General features: G+C 42.4%; 1 protein-coding gene across 3 annotated transcripts; it reads right to left on the bottom strand.

Moving 5' to 3' along the window:
- Nucleotides 1-2,228: 2,228 nt before the first annotated feature.
- bin2b (bridging integrator 2b) lies at nt 2,229-13,831 on the bottom strand. Of its 3 annotated transcripts, none has more exons than XM_078283495.1 (12): nt 13,492-13,831; nt 12,122-12,202; nt 10,983-11,037; nt 9,505-9,599; nt 8,834-8,929; nt 8,629-8,736; nt 8,408-8,493; nt 5,834-5,909; nt 5,605-5,687; nt 3,892-4,636; nt 3,066-3,158; nt 2,229-2,724 (listed from the first exon to the last, which is right to left on the bottom strand). In XM_078283495.1, the coding sequence occupies exons 1-12, from the start codon at nt 13,582-13,584 to the stop codon at nt 2,611-2,613; spliced, it is 1,725 nt and encodes a 574-aa protein (XP_078139621.1). In that variant the 5' UTR covers nt 13,585-13,831; the 3' UTR covers nt 2,229-2,610. The 3 variants fall into 3 exon arrangements, with proteins under 3 accessions (XP_078139621.1, XP_071776210.2, XP_078139622.1); XM_071920109.2 differs by having other exon boundaries at nt 2,229-2,721; nt 13,492-13,666; XM_078283496.1 differs by lacking the exon at nt 2,229-2,724 and having other exon boundaries at nt 3,095-3,269; nt 13,492-13,667.
- Nucleotides 13,832-15,463: the final 1,632 nt, after the last annotated feature.

The following is a 15,463-nucleotide window of genomic DNA, read 5'->3' as shown; positions in this document are numbered from 1 at the left end:
CCTGACTTGTCCCGGTCCCTATGAGTGTGTATTCCCAGAGGCTGTTTGAAATGTGTTCCTGTCAAAAGCTCCCGACACTGTGACTTTGTGACCCATGTGAAACGTCTGGGTGCGAAAACAAACACACACTTTTATTGCCATCGTTGATGAAGGGGTCGGTTGATGAGGATATTATTCTAATCTAAAGCCCTATTGCTCCACCACACCCGCAGTAAATTGTCTTGTCGCTCATATGTCAAAGATGCTCGGACATTCATACATAAATTCCCAGTTTAGAAGAGCAGGAAAACAGGAGGGGAAGTAACGTTCGAGGAAAATCTGCATTAAGGAAATCGAGGATGGAGCAAGTTGAGAGGAAACACTGCATCAGTGAATGATTACTTCATTATTCCTGGCTTGATAAGAATTACCAAGGAAATTGATATGCTTAAATCGCTGTTATCAACAGGCAACCATGCCTACATCCACCTGAAAAGGCTTCCTGTAACCTGAAAGAGCTATTTAATGTGGCACATGACTTAGTATTGTGTTCGGGCCAAACCATTTCCAGAAAGGGAAAAATGTTCTCCCCTGGCTTGCAACAACAAGTCAAACAGCTCTAAATCAGAGGCCACGTACGTTGTAAACCACTCAATACACTTCATGTCCGGATGTTGTTTGGCAACAGCTACCAGAGCAACCTCTGACTACCCCTTCAGCGACTATGAAATACAACATGTCATGCCCCTTCCAGGAATCGAGGGCAAAGAGGTGTCCAATCCAAGTCAGCCCAGAAGTACATTAAGTCCCTGTGTCACTGCAGTGACTTCATTTAGCAGGAATGGTGCAGAATGAGTTTTATTCCAACAGCAGAGACTTTGACAAAGAGCTGTGCGGTTCTACGTTCTCGCCTGGAACAGAGAAGACCCAAGGCACTTTTTCATTCCAACACTTACTCCTCCTGCCAAGCTATTTAGCAAGACAGCACAACTCTCTTCGATATCGTCTCTTGCCCTTAAGTTGTAGATTTTCTGGGAAATGCACTTTTGGAACTTCCGTTGCATTTTGCATTTTGGATAGATTTAGCTTAAAAAAAAAAGCTAATTCCTGAGACAGAGCAGAGGTTGCACATTGGGCTCTGTCAGTTGAAAGGAAAACACTGACTTTTGGGGAATTTGGCCCATCTGCCTCCTTACCCCATATCTGACAAGAAAATTGGTAGCAAATCATCTTTGTGTCTCCAGTAGATAGCTCTGTCTGGTGCACATGCTAACACTTTAGTGTACAGTGTTAAGTAATCGTAGATGATTGGATAATGCTAAAGTATGAAGAAGATAAAGCCAGCCAAAGTTGGTATTGTTTTTATTCTACGGCCTGTAGATTCATAACTTGCTTCATAACTAAACACAATCTTCATCATTAGTCCATTACAAATCAACAGTGCAAAAAACTTAAGCTGTCTGGCTAACTTCACTCGTTGATGTAAAGAAAACAAGTTACGCTCAAAATCTCACGGGAGGAAAAACTGAAAGTGAATTCTCTTTGTTGAATTTTATGTCTATTTTACCAATCCTCCAAACAAGCCTGGCAGATTTAGACATGTGTCATTAAAATTAACTAACCATCCCTTCGAGCTGCTACAAGTTCTCATTTTAGGATAATGCTAATCGCCTACGAAGTGTTAGCATGTGCAACATGCTAACAGAACTATCTACCACAGTTTGGTGCCAATCCTCTCGTCACATATCGGGTAAGGTGAGCAATGGGACAAAGGTGTAGTGCTTGAAGTGGGACACCTTCCTCACCAGTGTCCTCACTTTACTAGATGACTGCTGAAACGACATGGGACTATAGTGAAAAAACACCATCAGTCAGAAGTTGTGATTCTGCTGCCCTCTAGTGCTACCAGGTCCAGAGCAAGACAAAACTCCACGGATCATCGAGAAGATTACAGATCAGGTCTCTACACTGTAAAAAAAAAAATAATATTACGGTATTCAACATAAGTTTCCTTGCTGTCAACTCAAGATTTCAAGTCACAACTCATAAACTTGTGATTACAAGTTATGAAGCTGATAACTAGCAATTGTAAATTATAACTGACAAACACATGCATATACACCGAGTTAGTTTCACTAAACTGCACTTTGAGTTTTTACTGTGTATGCATGCACTCATCCTTCTGGCCAAACTGTATGTAACCCGCATGTCAGAAATACAAATTCATTATTTCAACACAAAACCCCTCCTCTTACTTACAACTTTATTAGGTATCTTTACAAAACATCAGTATAAAAAGGCATCTTTTGTTTCACAGTGTTTCATAGGAAGACTTTGAAAATGCAAACAAGAGCAAAATACTGTAAATCATACATAAAACCAAACATTTGTTAACAATTCAGACCTCTCACAAAATGTTCTAAAACTCGATCACAGTTGTCCAACAAGTTGCAACATCGTAGCATGTGAGAAACCACGTGGGACTTGTGCTCATCTGTTTGTACAGCTTCTGCGCCCAAAACATATGGGTTCACTCCCTCTGTGTGTGTGTGTGTGTGCGCGCGTGTGACTGTGAGTCACCAACAGCTCGATGGGAGAAGAAATGCATCAAGGCGAGCAGTGAGTATTGCCTCATTCCGCCTGAACAGGCTGGATGAGTTTTTCCATGAAGATCCCAGAGTGATTTTCTAGATCCCTGTGCTGGTTCCAGCTCTCCTCCCTGATCCCCTTCACCAAGCCCTCCTGCTGTGAGATAAAAAAAAAAAAAAAAAAACCACAAGTCGCAAAGTCACTCACATGTAAGATCTTAAAGGAAAATATCATCAATTAGATCAGAAAAAATCATCAATTTATGATGTTCAATGTGTTCCAGGAGTTATTTTGTGATCAAGGGTTGTGATTTACGTTTTTGATGAACCCACTTTCCTTCAACCTTGTTCAGCATGAACAAAAAACATGCCAAGGTGCAATAAAAGGGCAATGACATTAAATGTGTCATCTTCCAAGATCCTAACTATGACCTTTCTACTGTCACTCTGCAGTGATATGGAAAGTGAAATATACTTTACAAGTAAAAGCACACAAACCTCCTGAGCGTCTGTGAGCACGAGGATGACGTCCCCCTGTTCGAACTCCAGCAGGCCGTCTTCCGATGCTGCGTGACTCTCTAGCGCCACCCCCTGGTGTAAAACACAGCTCACATCAACATCACCCAGTACTAGGGATGGGAGTTTTAACTTCATCGCCGATTAATCTAAAGTTACGCAACTGTCTTGGTCTGAACAACTGGTCTGAAAACAGAAAGGCAAACATGCAAAGAACCGAGGTGATGAGAAGTGGCAATTTTTTTCCCCCCTAGAATGTTTAATAAATACAAAATACATGAGGGTCATTTTAACATGAGGGTCCTTTGATGAGCAATTGAAATGTAGTGCTTACTCCTGCAACTCTGCATGCAAGTCCCATTTCATTCAACTGACTAGTAAATAAAGAAAGGTGAAACTGCATGAAGCAATTTGCAAATCAGATATCAGTGTCGTCCTCCTGATACGATGGATATGATGCAGTTTGATTGATTACATATTAATTATATTATTGATCAAAACTAAACTGGTTGGCTGTGGGAAGCCCTTAACCTGAATTAATTCAAACTGAACATTTTGATCAGATTATTATCCATTGGAGAGTTTAAGTACCCTGTGTTTTAAAATTCTATTTCAGAGGCTTTTCCACCCTCCCAAGAATAACACTGAATACTTGGAATATTTTGGCAGAAAAATTGTCAAATTTAAAGATACTGTATACTGGCACACAAAATCAGATTCTTATCAGGTTTCAAAAACCCATATTGGTCTAACCCTAATATCAATTGATTTTATTTGACCTGTTGGGGATACTCATGTACTATTTTACCTTGTAAAGGAAGCCCGGTGGATTCTGGGAATCAGAGTCATTTCCTGACCCATTCGTCTCCTGGTCCTGAGATGTTGCCTCTTCCTTCTCTTGCTCCTCGTCAGCCTCAGCAGGGGGTGGGGAGGGTCTCTCTGAGCGGAAGGAGAGGCGAGGGGCCGGGACAGGCGGGGGTTTGGTCTTCGCCTCCTGCGACGGTGGATCACTCGCGTTCTCCTGCTCCGGACTCTGCGGGGCGTCGCTGTCTGCAGAATCGGAGGGACCGGACACTTCCTGACTCGCGACCTCCGACTTTGAGTCGTCCGACCGGTTCATGCCGAGCTCCAGCTCTGCCTCCGGCTCTGCCTCCGGCTCCGGCTCCGGCTCCGCCTCCGCCTTCGGCTCAGCCTCCGCCTTCGGCTCAGCCTCCGCCTTCGGCTCCGGCTCCGGCTCAGCCTCCTCCAGGCTTTGGCTTCCTGTGCTCCTGTCGCTGTCGCACGTTGACTGCCTCTTGGGCGTGTTGGCGCCGCTGGAGCCGAGGTCATCCGAATCCGACGCGGTGACGTCTTTGGACGGGACGCCGCCGGAGGTCTCCTCCGGCAGGCTGGTTTCTTCGGAGATGCTTTGATCCGGTGGGCCGGGGGAAGAGGGCCCGCCGTCTTTCCCGTTCTCGGTGGACGAGTGGATGGACACATGGTCGGCTGGGAAGGCCGTGTTGCAGGGGATGGGGTTGGAGATAACCAGGGACTTCCTCTTCTTCGACTTGGTGCTGTGTCAAGAAAAAGATGAGCAGAAAGTACTTACTGTTGGACTATAAATTTACCAGAAAAGAAAAGGTCAAGTTTTCATTTGAAGTCCCTGGCAGGTAGTATCCTGACCTGCATTCATTCAAACCAACATCAGCCAGCCACATGTATCAGGTATTAGAGCAAAATGCAATGGAAGCTTTCAAACACATCTTTCTATATTTTGGAGACAACCCATCACATTTGCTTTTGACAGGCAAGGGCAACACAAAAAACATCACTTCGTTCAACCTCTTCCTCCCTGCCGCCCCCGCCACTGGGTCCATCATTACAAACGCAGGTTGCACGGCCAAGCTTTGTTCAAACCCACAGAACTTTATTTTAAATTCTAGTCAAGATAACAAGTTTTCCAAAGACATGGCAAACGTGTCATGCTGAATTACAGGGAAATGTGTAGAAAATGATGCACAAACATCTAGATTTTTTCCATTTGATGTAATGGTGCAGCCATAAAAACATGGCGTCTTGTATTTTAATATTTCATTCAATATAAGCAGCTAGAGCTTCAAGAAAGAGTTGGAACAAGCAGATACAGAATATGGATGTGACATTGTTGTACAGTCAGGAATTCTTTTTTTTTTCTAATTTTGAAGCTGCTTAAGGGGAAATTTAAGGGTAAAGTCAGCTAAAGTCAGGGAACAAGGGGTTAAGAAAATTCTCCATTAGCAAGTCTGTTAAATAAGTCTGATAGCAACCTCAAATTATTTCCTTCATGCCTTTGCAAGCTCTGTACTTACTGGTATACTTTGTTAGCCTACAAGTATTTAATCAAATTTAATACTTTACATTAAAACAGAAATGGAAACATTAAGTGTGTGCATTATTTACTTGGGTATTTAGGTTAGTCAGCTACTACCGCTTTGACCAAGTGAGAAAATGTGAGAAACGCTGTGATCACACATCAGAACACATGTGCAGCCCAGTACCTTACCTATTGAGACCCTTGATGATGAAAGCTTTCCCCGAGTGTTGAGTCTCCAGTTTCTTCATCACATTGTACAGGTCGTGGTTCAGCTGCAATACAAAGTGAACATGATTGCACCTTATGTCTTATTAAAAACTGGAGTCTCGCTAATTGCCGCGGTATTTCTCGCACCACGATATACCTCACAATACTAGTCTGAGTGAGAGAAAGCAAGAGGATCGTTGTCATATCTTACCACACTCATTTCCTTATAGAAGACGTCCCTCAGGTTTGATATGTTCTGGACCACTGTCACATAGCAACCTATTCGGCTGCACAAAGACAGAAAGCTTTCAGTTCATTTTGTGCCGACACCACATGAGCCTCTTCATTAAATTAAGTGTTCTCAGTATGTGACCCTAAATATTTTGAGCTCATACATATTTCTGGAAAAAATTCTTGAACAGCTACATACTTATGGACAAAATTGCATCTATGCTACTTCCATCTGCAAATATGATCCGATAATGTGAATAGCCTACGATGCACATAGTATACAGATTTTCTAATCCCCTTTTTCGCAATCCAGGATCGGACTGATCTTGCTGACGTTGAGTCAGTTTTTCAAAAACATTAGCCGGCGGGATAGTTCTGATCCAGATACTGCAAGATCGAGATTACAGAAACCAATCCAGATTTGCGGTCCTAAAACAGACCTTGGTCTTGCCATATGTTAAGATAAGGCAACAACGTGCTGTGAGGCCAGAAAGACATGAGTGAGCTAACATATGAAGGCCAATTCTGGAAACACTGTTGGTGTGGTTTTCAGTCTTTAACACATAGGGCCCTATTTAAATGATCCATGGCGCATGGTCTAAAGCGCATGGCGCAAGTGCGTTTAGGGCGTGTCCAAATCCAAATTGCTAGTTAAACGACGCACAATGTGGGCGCAAAGTAAGGTGCAAGGCGCAAAGGGGTTGTACTAAGTCCCTTAATTAATCATAGGTGTGTTTTGGGCGTAACATGAACTCAACCAATCAGAGTGTCATCTCCCATTCCCTTTAAGAGCCAGGTGCGCTTGCACCTTGGCGCGTTGCTATTTAAATGGCGGATTCGGCAAGTTGGAGAAACGAACGGTTTTCTGCTGAGGAAACGGATCTGCTCGTGCGTGATGGCAGATGGGCGCAAGTACATTTGCTATTTAAACGTGGGCGCTGGTCGTGAAAATGACAACTGCGTCGGTCAGAAACTAGCAATGACACTTGCGCTGCGCTTTGCGCCGGGTGTAAGATAGGGTCCATAGAGTTTCCTGCCAAAAGGCAAGTGATGTGACATCCTACATGTCTGAGAAACTAAATGTGAAATTTCCTATCAAAGAGTGTGTATGTGTGTGCAGCCAAGGGTGTCTGGAATTGAATATGGTTATGCTCGATGAAAATTTTTTACATGCTTTTTGAAATACCCAATTCTTCAGATTTAATCCAATCCCATTAATGAAATCCTATAAGAAAAGTTTTGAATTTTCTCTTTTCACGAGTCACGTACAATCAACCTGCCGTTCTCCAAAGCAAAAAAACTTTGTTGTTGACTAATGGATTGTATCTCTGTCACTTTGAAGAAATTTTGAGTTTGAATATATAAATTGTCACGTAATGTATGTATGTATACGTAATGTATAATCATGTTGAGATTAACCAGTACAGTGGTTATAGTCACAGGAAAAATAGCAAGGGAGCACTGTTGGATTTTTCAAAAGAGGGTAGTGTGTAAATTATTTTACCGGTGCTGCATAAAATCTCATAAATATCCATGCGGGTTACATAGTAGCCTATAAGCGCGCTCAATACAAAGAGAAAACATAAAAACACTAATAATTGCCAGGTTATTTAACACTCAGGCGAGACAAAGGCAAGGTTAGATTGTATTGGGGAAAATACATTATAGAGGGAGATAAATCTGATTTCTATTTTACTCCAGTTGATAATGTTAATGTGGGTATGTGCAAGTGAATCTAAATTTTAAAAAAGAGAAATGGTTTTAGGTCTTACCATTAGAGTCATACATAGGCCTATTAACATCACATGCTGCAGCAGGTTGAGGTTTTTGTCTTCTGTAGTATCAATATAACATGCATATAGGGAATTATAGCTTTGTTGTGATATTTATTTAGTATTCGTCTAAAATGCATAGGAATACTATAGTTGTTTTTTGTAAGGGAACGCACAACAGACAACACTGCATTAACAGCACAAGTAGCCTAATTTCTTCCCATTCCTTGGCTTTAGCAGGGCCTTTGGTTCCACTATTGACGCTATTAAATATTATATGCTTTCGTTTAGGCTAATTTCTGATTGTAGGACTTCAGTATCAGAGCTGGTAGACTTCTTCTTAGTCTTCAGTGTCATTTTTATGAATGAAGCTTCCCGACATATGGGCCGGACGCCTAACCTTATATGGCATTATCGGGGCATCAATTGTGCAAATTCACAATTCTCGCGAACGCGCATTTAGAACAGGTGCCATTCGCCGTGTTTACGCGGGTCATTTATGACAGTTTTCTGAAGATACAAGCGTTTGGTGAATCTGACGTGGCACACTCATACGAGTCCACCTCACAAAAAAAGTACGAGAAATTGAAGATGAGAATACGAAAACGTTCTTGCACGAGGCCCAACGTGAACAGCTAATAATGCACACTTGCTAATCGGCTTCTAACCTGTACATCGGTTCACAAAGATGCTTGCGTTAAAGTTTTGTCTAATCTCATATCAATGCTAATGCTAAATTTACAGCATCTTGTTCATATGCTCCTGCTGTCAGTCAACCGTACCTCTGATAGAGAACGGGCAGCTCCTCCCTCAGCTCGTTGTTTATCTCCTCAAAGACGTTCTGGGCTTTGTTAAACTCTTCCTCCGCCTGTTGGACAGACATTTGAACAGCAGGATTTGACAGCAGAAAAAAACAACAACAACATCAAAACTTAAGCCACCATATGTTTTCAGCCTTACATTCTCCACCTTTGTGCAATGTCTTCTGTAATACATGTACTACCTTGGCTATCTTGGCATCGTCCTTTTTCTTGGCACTCTGCAGCGCCTCCAAGTGGTGACGCGCTGAATCGTAGTCCACGAGTTTGCGACCGCGTTTAGCGACTCGTTCCTGAAAGACAGGGGGTGCAGCAGAAGCAGTAGTAGTAGAGCCATTTTGCCAACAGTTTTATTGGATCTGAATCGAGTAAAAAAACAACTCAGGCTACCTTGACCTCAGGGAACTGGCTCGTATAGTTCTCCATGGTGCGGACGATCTGATCACTCACTTTCTCTTCATAGTCATTCCACAGCAAGTCCTCACTCTACGAGACAAAGTTGGTAGCTGGGCATCACTTCAAAGCAATTGCAACATCTTTTTCAAACTGTTCGACAACTTTTAACCCAATCACAAACTATTTGCACGGGGGGGGGGAGGGGGGGGGGGGCGTTCCACAAAGCAGGCTAAGAAAAGCAGGGCTTCGTAGGAAAAGCCTGACCTGAGTTAACCTTACAAAATCGATCTGGGATTAAGCGGTTCCACAAAGCCAACGTAATCAGGTTTGAACAATCAAGGCTTAACTGAACTGGCTTGAACAATCAAGATAATTCCGCGTTCATGACGTTTAAAATAGGGATGGACATTTCAAGCAAAAATACCATTCGATATTCACTGGGAACTATTCGGCCATTCTTCAAAGATCATACCCATTTCCTGAACATAAGCCTGGCTTACTGAAATAAGCCTGGCTTAACAGGTGCTGTGGCTTTGTGGAGCAGCCCTCAGGTGTTTGTTCTCACACACACACTCACACACACACACACACACACACACACACACACACACACACACACACACACACACACACACAAATCTGGTAGGAGAACAACTACGCCGTACCTCTACAATGAGAGACAGGTCTTCTACTCCATTCCAGTCCGATTCGTAGACGTCTCTCAATGTCTGGGACAGCCGCTTGGACGACTCATGCATTGCTGTGGAAAGGAACAGGAAAAATATGAAAAAAAATCCTCATGCAACTCTACTCTATAATCTTAACCAGGATCAGCATTAGTCATGACCCCCAACAGGGGTATTGTTTTTGGGCTTTGTGGCGCTAAGGCTACACCTACGCTGAAAAGGTCAAAACAACAACTGGTTTCCTGACAGGAGCTCACAATGTAGCAGTTACAGCTGACAGCACTAGAAATACAACAGTTTCTTGCAAATGAATCATACATGCATTGCCGTGTCTGCTCTTTTGATTGCAAGCTTGTATTTTGTTCTCTTACAACATGGCAACACAGACAGAATTGCAAAAGGCGGCACAAGGTCTAAGAATAGAGGAAATTCACTTCTCTATTCGCTTGCTCTCCCGGGCAAAAAGGGAGGTTTCAAAAAGTCAAGTCATCAGCAAATAGTCACTTTGTCAGTGTACTTTCGAGTACTACAGCCTGCACAATAGGGTGGGAAATTAACACCCGCCACCCGCAAAATGTGGGTGATTTTTAGCAGTGGCTGGTAACACAGTTTCATCTCCCTCAGTGATGCTTATGCACTGCCCTGTGTTTACATCTGATATGCCTTTTTTTTCTCCCCATGACCACTCCTGGGCGCCGTACTCCCAACGTCGTTTCAAAACAAATCTTTTTGATATGAACTCTCATTACCAGGGAAAAAACGCCCCTGCTCTGTCAGTTTAGCTCATCTGCCCTGAGGCTAAGAGGATAAGAGCATCAAACTGGAGGCGGAATGTGCCGACAGATACAGATAATAAGAGGTGGTGCACTGCAGCAAGGGGCAGAAGGAGACATCTGGGCCAAAGGGAAAAAAAGTGATATTCCAATAAGAAGTGGTGACACCGATTTTAAAACGTGGCTAGTAAAAAAAAAACATGTGAGCAGGTGGTAGAATTTAGGAATCTACCAGACACGGTGGCTAGTGGATCAAAAAGTCACTTTGCCACACTGCTACACAACTAAAGCGACATTTCTGCATTCATGAGTTTATTTTACTCAGCTAAAAGGAGCATTTAGTATGACTTTTACTGTTTCGTGGCACAAAATTACCATAATACATCTGTGGGGGTTTGATTGCATTGCTGATCAATACCAATGACTCAATGATTACTTCACCAGCGGCTGAGATTTCGGCCTTTCAAAACTCACTTTCTGGCCAGTACTCTGTTTTGGAACAAAAGCTCTGCACCCATTGGAGCTTTTATGATCCCTACTGGTCACCAACAGACACCGAAAAAGCTCATAGATTACTTAATGCCACTTTAAGCCACCGGTTATGTCATTATTCGGTTAAGTCTAGAGCGTCTATGTAGATTTTCACTGGAGGTTATAGCAGGAAAAACAGTTTTCAGAACCTACCTTTCACCGCTGCATAGTAAGCCTTGACATCTTTGAATAACCTGCCTCCATCCGTCTGTGTGCAGAAAAGGAATGAAAATGCAGTCATAAAGAGCCCAGCTTAAGTCAAACCAAGTAACAGTATCTCTGTGGGTAATCTGAGTTAGTCAAATGTCATCATTTCCTTGACAAAATGATTGCAAAGTGATGCTCTTTATGCACATTTGAGATCAGTCTGCTTATAAATCGGTTTTGTTTGCAGTATCATTTCGATGCATAACAATATGTTCCAAGCAGCATCATGCACAAAGAACCGAGATATCCGATCACAAAACACAGTGGGAGATCAGACCACATTGCATTGTTGAGAAAGTAGGGTAAATAAGAATCACAACATTTTATGTGGCGATGGTAGTGGTGTCTGCAAGTGAAAGCGGTCTTGTCAGCGGGCTGAGTTCCTTCCTGTTGCTCTTCATTGGTTTCAGTCAGTCTAATACGTTGCTGATGCATTAAACATGGAATGAGCAACTTGAAGCCTCAGAGAGAAAAACACTGGGTTAAGTCAGTCGATTCATACGCATGCGAATAATCCTGAAAAATGGATAGCTTCTTAATTAAAGAATGAACTGTCTCATTTGTCTTTTAGTCACAAGGGTGATGCCTGTCTACAGATTTGTGGAGGAGACATAGCAAACACTGTTTATGCACTATGGATAAGAAAATTAAAGAGTAGCATCTTGTGTAAAATATTTCCTGTTGTCGAAGCCATGCACATTATCTGAGCGTGTGGCTTGGCCTCCCACCACAAGGACAGCAATAAGAAAACATTCTCATTATTCAGACTCAACAATGCTTGGCTTTACTGAGGAGTTTTGGGAAGGGGCATGTGGGCCAGAATAAGCGCTTTAGCCACAAAAGCAGATTAAAGCAAAGACTTTGTGTAACTTGCATTTCTAAATGCAGCAATGGCCGCCGACATGAGTGACCTAAATTTCACTCTCGGTGAGAAGTGAGTAATAACAAAAGAGAGAATCGGTCAAAATCATATCACTAATGGAAGCAACGGTTAAAGTTTCAACGTGCTTTGAATGCACTGGCACATAGCACAAGAATAGCATCTAGAGAGGGCTTCTCAAGTTCAGGTAGTAGTCTTGGTGTACCTGCTGTTTGTTGAGACTCTGGGAACACTGCTCAAACTGTTCATCTTTGGTCTCCATGGTTTTCCCCAGTTTCTGAAGGACCTGGAACAGAATGGCATATTTACTGTGAGTGACAAACCTATGCAGCTGTCTGTTTCCTACATTATATTCCTTTAGGTTTCTAGGCCTGCATCAACGATTACACCATATACTTTCCTATGGCTCACCTACAGCAGACACACATGGCTGGCTATTACAGCATCCTTCACGGACCACTGCATGCAACCGCTTGAAAGACTGAACGAGAAATTGCTTGACCTTTAACTTCAAATCCGCAACAATGGGTCTCACTATTAAGCCTGCTCCTCCCACTTTCCATGATTAAAAATCAGTGCGTCCCCAAAATACCGTTTAGCCTAGCAACTTGAGAGTACATGCAAACTTCAGCCACACACTCTTATCTGGTTTTTTTTAGTCTGAGCAGTGAAATGCAACAAGTAAACCACAAACGACTGAGCAGGCTCAGCAAGTGAGAGGAAGTGCAGAGTCAGGAAGTGGCAGCTTTTGTGTCCACACACACAACTGTACAGTACTGAATCACATTAAGGTACTCCCATAGGGAAAGTCCGCCGTGTATTTTTCTAACATATCAGGCTACCAGACAAAAGAGGAATCACTCTTATGTAGCAAATTCACAACATAGACTAGGCTTTGAACTGTTGAGCTCATTAGACTACTACTACTTGTTTATAGTTCTGTACATTGAACTGCCAGTCTAGGAAACTTTCCCTCTCTGTTATGATCTGCATCAAGTTCCTTAACTTTTCAATGATCCACATCAGACCACGGACCTCCATTTATTAACACTTTGTCCCCCCATCTGAGAGCTGTTTCGTTGTCAGATATGACTTGGTACAGAACTATATAACAGGTAACAGTGGGTACAGTGCAACCTATGAGCAAAACAGCCATTCTTATACATTCTCTCATTGTACTCATTTATAGTGAGTGACAGTGAAATTAAACTAATCCTCATTTTCTCTGCGTACTTCCTGGAACCCTTTCATGGACCCCTGGTGGTCCCATGACCCTAGTTTGGGAATCACTGGTGCACAACTTTTAAGACAAGCTACAACTGGTAAAGCTGCCTCAAATATGTCACACTGTAAACGTACCATGTGTCTCTACAGGTAATTGGTAGAAAAGTGTGGTAAAGCAGGGCTCCAAAGCAGGCTGAGTAAACAAGAATGAAGGAGTATATCTCATGGGATGTAAGCTAAACAGAAACTGATGACAAGCCCCACTCTTGCATGCCTCTAGTATCTGAAGTACAGTTTATACAAGTTTGAGGGCCACAATACAACTTCACACAGACCAGAGTTGTTGCTCACCTTCTCCTGAGCTCGACTCAAGGACTTTTGGACCCGTTTGGCGAGGAATCCAGCTCCGGCCTGGATGTTTGGCCCCATCTTATTCTCTGCCATCGTGAATTGCTTTATCTTTTTTTCTCCCCGCTGAACCCACGCCGCCGCCTCCCTGCTGCTTCCTCTACTGCGTAGCGTAACTGCCTCGCGCACCGCTGCCGCAAATATGACTTCAATTCAAGACGATAGAGGTGGAGCAAAACAAATGTCAAGACGCAGGAACACGCGCGCGCTCACGCACGCAGGCACGCACGCAGGCAAGCGCAGTTAGCCTATTAGTTTCTTCTTGTTCAAACTTGTCAAAGGAATGCGGGAAATATCTGTGATTGTAATCTGTGGAGGAAATATTTCCTAAAAGACTGCAAAATAGCAATTCAGCTCCACTCCCACCTGCAGTCCCGCTAAGGTGGACGTCATCCTACGCAAAACCACCTGGCAGCTCACCTGGAAAATATGCGACTCGATTGCTCATGTCCTGACTCAGATGATGTTTCAACACTGCTTCAGAAACATGACGTGTGGCAGTCCAACCGTGGAAAAGTAGTGGTGAAACAGATACTGCCTTCCAATACTCACTGCGGCCAAGTGAGCCGTCTCTTGTAAAACCATGGTCTAGCCAGCCGCACCTTGTATTCTGTTGCGCGTCTAGTGGTGTCTTTACGGTACCCACCCAGCCTTGAGTCAAAATAACTTTATTGTCAAAGCGTTTTGGGCAAATTGAGCGGACCTTCGCGGCTCCGCCCATAACAGCTGATTATTAATCGCATACTATTTTATTCTGGTTGTAAAACGGCAATAATTAGTGTGACTGAAAATTGTTTTTTTTAGAATATTAAAATAGCCGTTAAATATCGCTTTCTTGCTTGCTTGAAAATCTCAATCTGATACCAAGACCATGTGAAAACAATAAAACCAAGTCTGAAACAATAATAATGCTCCAACATTTTCACTGCAGCAGTCCCCGCATGGCTGCAAATTTGATTAAAAAAAAACGTGTTTTCAATAATTAGTTCAGAGATCCAATCCTCTTCTGTACATTCATTTCTGTGTCCATGCTAAATATGAACACATTTTACTGTCATTTCAGAGACATTGAAATTTAAAATCAGATGAAAACTCAAATTTTCAAAGCTATTTCACTGCAGCATTTTGGAGATATTTAGCCTACTATTAAGGTCCTTGTGTTACTATTGAACATATTGGCCATACACAATTCAAGAACTGCTGTAACACCTTGTCCACCCATAAATAGTCCAACACACACATAAATCCAACACACTCTTCTTTGGTAAGTCTCAAAGTGTGTGTACTATAAGCATTAAGTGATTTCACTGCAGCATTGAGGAGAAATTTACTGATAAAGCCCCTGCATTAGTAATAGTTACTTGGTAAAATGTCTCTACTTTGAACATTCATAAAAAACCTATTTTCAATAATTAGCTCAGAAATCCAAGGCAATCATCTTCTGTACATCCATTTCTGTTCCCACATTACATATGAATACATTGTACTTTGTCATTTTGAAGAAATTACAACTTAAAATCAGCCGAAAGCTCAATTTGCATATAGAGCTCAACAGTGACCGCCCACTTTTGAACGGCTCCGGTTCCAGGAAGTGAATTTCCCATTCATTCCTCCATTGACGTTTCAGAAAATCCTTATGTAGAGTTTTAAGCCTGGAACCAAGCCAACCAACTACGAGATGAATCGTGACCATAAAACATTTGATTCGGAGCAAAAAAAATTGGAAAACAGAAAAAAAGGCATTTTTTTTTTCGTTTTCCAATTTAATTTTTTTTTTTTTTGCTCCAAACTCTGTGGCGTAAAACTATTCATGCTTTATGTTTTTATGATCGAGTGCTGTGTGGTTTTTATGCTGGTCTTAAACAAGCTAACTTCATGCAACTTCTGTAGTAGAGCTAGCTAACCTTTTCATGCA

Source organism: Centroberyx gerrardi, chromosome 5 (assembly GCF_048128805.1).
Source record: "Centroberyx gerrardi isolate f3 chromosome 5, fCenGer3.hap1.cur.20231027, whole genome shotgun sequence".
In the NCBI taxonomy this organism is placed as follows: Eukaryota; Metazoa; Chordata; class Actinopteri; order Beryciformes; family Berycidae; genus Centroberyx; species Centroberyx gerrardi.
This window is presented reverse-complemented; position numbering and strand designations above follow the sequence as displayed.